The sequence below is a fragment of the Vespula pensylvanica genome, chromosome 10 (genome assembly GCF_014466175.1).
Source record: "Vespula pensylvanica isolate Volc-1 chromosome 10, ASM1446617v1, whole genome shotgun sequence".
Taxonomy (NCBI): domain Eukaryota; kingdom Metazoa; phylum Arthropoda; class Insecta; order Hymenoptera; family Vespidae; genus Vespula; species Vespula pensylvanica.
In genome coordinates this window covers 7,209,608-7,217,107 of record NC_057694.1, presented here as the reverse complement: position 1 = coordinate 7,217,107, position 7,500 = coordinate 7,209,608, and the positions used below count along the sequence as shown (strand labels likewise).

Sequence of the window (7,500 nt, the reverse complement as noted above, 5' to 3'; positions counted from 1 at the left end):
ATAATCTGGCTGGCCATCGTCTCGCTCATTTCTTATTTACTTCATCCTTTCCTTCTTTTTCTCCTATCTCTTATCTTTTGGTTTTTCATTTCTTTTCTTTTCTTTTTTCTATTTCTTCTAACATCCGGAATATTTAATTTCCATTGAAAATTAGGTAGATCGTATCGATCAAATATTTGGACCAAATAATGCATACGAATTAACACGATTTCAAGCGAGATATCAAAGAGTAAAGAAAAAGTGGCAGAGAGAGAGAGAGAGAGAGAGAGAGTGAGAGAGAGAGAGAGAGAGAAGATATCGATCTTTCTCATATTCTCTCTTTTTTTTTTCTTTTCTTACTATTTTTACTTTTCTATCCAATACAATTTCTTCCAAGACGAGATCGTTCTTATTCTTACTTTCTTTCTTTCTTTCTTTCTTTCTTTCCATGTTTCTTTCCTTCACAAGATTTAATTACGCTTTGTAACTATTTAATATCGTATCGAGCGATTAAACGAAACATTTGCACGCTTTAATTAACTCGTATCGACTCTTTCATTCCTCTATCCTTTTTTCAATCGTTTTTTATCCTAATTTGTTTTCTTCTCTTTTCAATTCTCGATCGAGAGAACGTACGTACGTAACATAACGTAATTTAACGTAACCCACGTATACTTATTTACGTCAAATTCCTTTGTTTCGTTTCGTCGATTTCTTTTTTCTTCTTTTTGTTTTAAACTTTTTTATCTCACTTTCTCTTCTCGCTCTATTAATACAATACCAATTTCACCCTCACTATAAGGAATAACGAATACTGATACCTTTCGATCGTCGAAACGAAATTATAGAAAAAAAAAAAACAAAACAAAAAAAAACAAAAATAGTAATAATAATAATAACAAAAGAATAAAAAAGAAAGAAAATTTTTAAATACATCGAAATTCGTTGAAAAGGTCGGATCGAACAATCGAGCAAGTCGAAAAATTAATTCGAGTATCGATTTCCTCGAAAAGCAATCGGGAAAAAATGAAAAGAAAAATTAGAAAAGAAAAAAATACACGTATATCGATAAATACGCCTTACTTTTCATGTTTTTCACATCGAATATTCGCCGTACGAAAAATACAATAGTTTTCTCTCTCTCTCTCTCTCTCTCTCTCTTCGTTTCTAACGTATCTCTCTCTCTCTTTCCCTCTCTCTCTCTCTCTCTCTCTCTCTCTTTATCTTTTTTCTTCTCTATCACCTTCTCTCGAGGTACCAAACTTCGACGATAGCATTTTCCACAAGGATAACTGTACGTCGGATGCATATTTTATCCGCGATATTAGAACGCGAACGCCGGACGGAAATGGAAATACCGATATCTGATATTGATTTCCCGCGAGCGAACTCGCCTTTTCTCTTTCTCTTTCATCTCTCTCTTTCTCTCTTTCTTTCTCTCTTTCTCTTTTTCTCTTCGTCCTTTTTTTTTTCTTTCTGTCTTTCTCTCGCACAAACGGAAAACCCAATTACCGATAATGGATTTAACATTTTATATTCTGTGTCTCGTGGGAACTCGGAGTACGCACGTTCGGCTATCGTTAAAATACGATGAAGAAAGAACTTTGAGTGTGAAAGATAAAAGAAAAAGAATGAGAGAATGAAAGAGAGAGAGAGAGAGAGAGAGAGAGAGACAGAGAAGGTAGAGGAGCGAAAAAAGAAATTTTATAAAAAAAGTTCTTATCTCGCATATGTTGAAGTAAATGTTTAACAATCGTTCTACCGAGATAACTTGGTTCGGTTTCGCGAGTCAAGTTTTTATGAAATTTGTTGGTTTCTGTTTTTAATTGACTTATTTATTTATTTATTTATTTATTTATTTATTTATTTATGTAATTTTGTTCCTTCTTCTCTGCCTCCTTTCATTTCATTTTGTACGAAAAGCTCGCTAAGAAAAACTACTCGGCCCGATCGCTCTTCTTATTCTTTATTCATTTATGTATGAATGTACATAGATATCCATGTAGAAGTATATGTACCAAGCATTTTCCTAGTTGATTCATGCAAATGTATCGCTTCTAAAGTGACTTTGGATGACGATGAAACTATATTCTCGAGTTATCTCCGATAGCAAAAAAAGGAAGCGGAAGAAACAAATGCGAAGAGAGAGGAAAGAGGAGAACTAAGAAGTAAAAAAAAAAAAAAAAAAGAGAAAAAGACAAAGAATTAAAAAAAAAAATAATAATAAAACGAAAAGAAGACGAAACAAAAAAGAGAAGAAAAACTTGTACTGTGCACCGTATATGATCGATGATATCTATCTGTGAATTGATACACCCTATGATTATATACGTCTATATGGTTTACCGAAGAGAACGCGAATTTTCGATTCTAGAAGAATGTTACGAGTAGATACTTTTCTCTTCGTTCTTTTCTGAATCGAAAGTTTGTAAAACGTTGTCCGGACAAGCGAAGATTTAAGAGAGAGAAAGAGAAAGAAAGAAAGAAAGAAAGAAAGAAAAGCTCTCTCTGCGTTCCATCGAGAGAAATTTCTACTCGACATTTTTATTTTTCCTAGACATCGAACACACGTAAGAAACGATAGATCGATCGACCATCATCGATCAACGTCGGTATTGTTGATTAAATTCTATCTATCGACTCGATATATCGATCTATAAAATATGAGGCAAGTAAGGATGATTATTATTAAATATCTAATGGAGACGATAAAATAGTAGTGGATATATAATGATTAATTTCTATGATTTATTAACACTCACCAGTTTTAACCATGCGTTCGTCGTTAGTATCTGATTCTTTTCATCCTGAAACAGAAAGCAAATGTAACTAATCGTTAAACGGTTACAACAAGTTTTTATGAGAAATGATATTAAAACAGTTTTTAAGAGACGGTCGAACTTTTTAATTTCAACGAATTCAATGATTTAATTCGATGATTTTGTTTCGAAAGAAACAACAAAATTATATGACAGTAACATACACAGTAACATACGATATGATATAACGATTATTTATATATATATATTTCCTTTTTCTATAATCTCTTGGTATACACGTCAAAAAGAATCAAAGAGAGAAACAGAAACAAAGAGAGAGAGAGAGAGAGAGAGAGATAAAGACATAAAAGATTTAATTAACACTTTACCATATAGCTAAAAGAGCTTATTTCAAGCGTCAAACTAAATCTTCATATTTGATATTAATTACACATTCCTCCTATCAAAAACGAAACACACTCCGTTATATTCCATTTAATTCGACGTTAATATATTCTTTATTATTTATTTCGATAATGTTCAAACGAAAGCACGGACGATTGATGACAATTTTGAACGATACGCTCTTTCATCCGGAGATTATCAAGAATTTTATCGAATTTTACGTGTATAAACAACAACAATAAAAATAACAAGACGTATGATGATATACGTTCGTATTACATAAATATTATCTAGACTAATATTTTCAAAAAAAAAAAAAAAAAAATACAAAAGGAGGAGAAATAATAAGAGGGAGAGATCAACCTAGCAACCTACCGATTATATACGATCTAGAGAGAACGCGTATTGTGTTTTTGAAAATTGCGTACACAAACGTAAACTCAGGGAACGTATGCGATTCAAGAAGACACACGATAAATATTTATTCGTAAAATGAATAGGATCGTGAAATGATCCACGCGATAGAGCAGCGTACTCGTTGGCAGGCACAAACATGATAACGTTGTATGATAAACATAATTCTTTCTCTCTCTCTCTCTCTCTCTATTTCTCTCTTTTTCTGTTAATTTTTCTGAACGTTTTTTATAAATAATAATAATGACGATGATGATGATGATGATGATGATGATGATATTAATAATAATAATAATATTAATGTATCTAAAATAAACTAATAATAATTTATCAAAGGAATAAATATATAAATAATCGTTGAGTCTACGAAATTTTTTCTGACAATCAACTTTGTTTCTTTATTATTCTCGATAAATCGAAAAAAACCTCTCCAACAATTTTTCACACACGTTTGTGTGTGTCTATCCGTTTGTCTGTCTATCTGTTTGTCTTTCTCTGTATGCGCGTGTATTATCGCTTACGAATAAAATATCAATTTTTTTGCACACGTCTTTTTTAAACACGATCATCGGAATTCTCGATGCAATTGGATATCTATTGATATAAATCTTGCCTGGAGAATAAACAGATTTCTCCTTCGATTACTATTATTATAATTTTCCTCTTTAACGAACACGAACCATTTGCAAATCTCACCTTAACTTACGTTAACGTTATACGATCATCCTAAAGAGAGTGGATCGGAATATGAGAAAAAAAAAAAAGTAACAAAAAGAAAGAAAACAGGAAAATAGAAAATTTTTATTAAAAGGTAAATAAAATTATGCGTTCGTATAATTTTATGTAAGTAAATAAGCGTGGAAATCGATGGATTTTTTCGAATGATTTAAACAAAAACAAAAAAAGAAAAGAGACAGAGAGAGAGAGAGAGAGAGAGAGAGAGAGAGAGGGAGAGAGCAAGAACAAGAGAAAGAGAGAAATGGTGCAAAGTGTTGGACGGTGTAGAAATTAACACGGCTTGTTCTCCGTTTCTTCGTACAAAGGAGTATTCCACTTTAGCTGAAGCTTCTGCCAACGTAAAATCCTCGATAATTAAGCATACGTACAACGTGAAACATGGAACACGATTAAAACCACAGGACGTGCAAACACACTGGAAAAGGAGGTTCATCCGAGTCTGTGCTTATGCATTAGATAATACATAGACGAAGAGAAAACGTCTTTACTATATACATATATATATATATATGGGTGTGTGTATGTATATATGTATGCATATATATATCTATGGATATGCATACATTATAGAGTACAGTTTAAAGTACCTTGTAACGGGTAATTTAATCTTTTGTCGTTAATGATTCGAATCTTCTTTTTCTCTCTCTTTTCAAGTCTCAGATCAAGCAAAGAAAAAAATAAATAATAAAAGAGGGGTTAAATCGTTATTTCACGAGAACTACGTGACGATTGAATTCTTTCTTTTTACTAACTAGATGCAACGAACACAACGCGCAAAACAGCGTATCAAATGGCAAAGAAATCTTGTCGCGTCTGAAGTCGACGTACGAGATTAACGAACGATGTCGCATCTCAAATCGATAGTGCTAACAAATGGAAAGAGATTCAGTGACAGTAATCGAAATTTTTCACGCGACGCTCTTCGATACTTCGTCCTTGGAAAATAAAAGAACGTTGGAACGTTATTATAATTCCTTTTTTTTTGTGTTTTTAATCGCGTTCCGATTTTATTTCTTTTCTCTCTCTCTCTCTCTCTTTCTGTTTTTTTTTTGTTCTTCTCTTTTCGACGAATATTGTCTGAAAAAAAAAAAATTATACTAAACGAGGCCAAATTCTTGTCCAAAACGAATCAACGAGCGATCTTGCGACGAGAGAGGAAAAAGATTGAGATCGCACACTTTTTTCAAACGAATATAAATCGAAGTTTACTCGCACGAGAGAAAGATAACAAAATGAAAAAAAAAAAAAGAAAAATATAAAGACTTGTTAAAAAACAGAAACATTTTATTCGTATTTTCTTTCTTTCTTTCTTTCTTTCTTTCTTTCTTTCTTCTTCCGTTAACATTTGATCTCTTTTTCTCTCTCTCTTTATATATAATGAAACATAAAACTTGAAAATATTCTTGTAAATAGATAAAAAAGTTACGAACAAAGATGATGAAGAAGAAGAAGAAGAAAGAAAAGACATAAAAAAGAAAAGAAGAAAGAAAGAAAGAAAGAAAGAAAGAAAGAAAGAAAAAAAGAAAGAAAAATGAAGATAACAAAAAATCAAAGTCCAGATAAAAGAAGGGAAAGAAGTATTTTATAACACGGTAAGGATTGAAATAGGGTGAGTGATATACAACCATGGTACGAGAGATCTGTTTTGTCCAAAAATATTTCCTGTGCGACATTTTTCCCCTTACCAACTTTAAAAACTTGCTTGAAACTAAGCAATACAGTGAAAGACGTAGGAGACATCAGGGAGCATGAAATAATAAGAAAGCTACTACGTACTCGCAAGGATGAATGAAAGAAAATTTATGGAGGTTATTTTTCGTGGACCCAACTGAGAACTTACGTATACATATATACATATATACGTGTGTATATATATATATATATGTCCGTGTGTGTGTGTATTTGTTTATGTTTATGTATGTCTCTATTTACCAACGTTATATCCTGTTATGAAACGTATAATCATCGCAACGAAAAAATTGATAAATTAAAAGTATAAGCATTGATTTTTCAAAGTTGAATAATAAACATAACGAAATAACGTGGCTATATTAATAATACATTACGCGGTTCGAATAATAACCCAACATAATCGATAAGTTTATTATTTATTTACGAGACGACTGCATAATAATGCATTTTTCTCACTAGTAAATTGCCGACGATATTACGTAGTAATTATAAACGATAATTAAAAACTCCTCTACAATAATAATAATAATAATAATAATAATTAATATTTCTCTCGCGTAGATCATTGTAGATTTATCTGAACGTATTGAATTATCTACCGATTCGAAAATAATATTCTTTATCGTTCTTTTCTTCACGAATAAAAAATGATTTAACCAATTTACTTATGCATACCGAAATAATATCCTGACGTTTATCTTTTTTATCGTACGAAAATAGAAAAAAAGAAATAAAAGGAAAGAAAATTTCATTCTACTATAACGCCTTTTACTATTGGCCTCTTATTTCTCATGTGTCCTTCTTATATGCGCACGAGAGTTTACATTGAAATTGAATCGTAGATATCTCTTACGTACCCTATCTTAATGCAAAATTTTCTCGTAATGCGTAAATATGTGAGTATTCAGATAGTAACTACGTATATGCATATGAAATAAATAGATAAATAAAAAAAATATATATATATAAGAGAAGAAACTGTATACATAGAGATATAAGTAAGTAGGTACATGGAGGCGCATTATCACAGTTACAATCTCCGGAGCGCAAATATAAATGAAGCAAAGAAAACGAGCAAGTGAGAGAAGGCAAGAGAAAGCAAAAGAAAGAGAGAGAGAGAGAGAGAGAGAGAGAGAGAGAGAGAGAGGGAACTTTGCTTGCAAATATGGAAAACTTAATGCAATGTCTTCGTTCGTTCATTCGTTCGTTCGTTCGTTCGTTCGTTCGTTAACATTTCTCTTCTGCACGTAATCCTTGCGTTTCTCGAAAATTTCAAGTTAAATAAATATACCTCTACTAATACATACTCGTACACTCGAAAATGAATAAGATCTGACCTCATTGTGAAAAGCTTTAATTATCAAAGCGACGACATCTTTTTCTTTCTCTTTCTTTTTCCTTTTACGTACATACATACGTATAAACGTAAATCTATATCGTATTTATAATTATTTACGTAACTTTATTTTTATCACGTAACAACAAAATACGTAAAGATATATATATCGTTCTA

The 7,500-nt window shown here is 31.5% G+C and overlaps 1 protein-coding gene across 7 annotated transcripts in view; it reads right to left on the bottom strand.

The window, feature by feature from the left end:
- Window positions 1-7,500, bottom strand: part of LOC122632517 (acetylcholine receptor subunit alpha-type acr-16) — a 244,307-nt gene that overhangs the window by 149,003 nt on the left and 87,804 nt on the right. For all 7 annotated transcript variants that reach the window (XM_043819389.1, XM_043819384.1, XM_043819388.1 and 4 more), the window contains exon 4: window positions 2,742-2,786. In XM_043819389.1, the coding sequence (XP_043675324.1) occupies window positions 2,742-2,786 (45 nt within the window). The remainder of the gene's footprint in view (window positions 1-2,741; window positions 2,787-7,500) is intronic.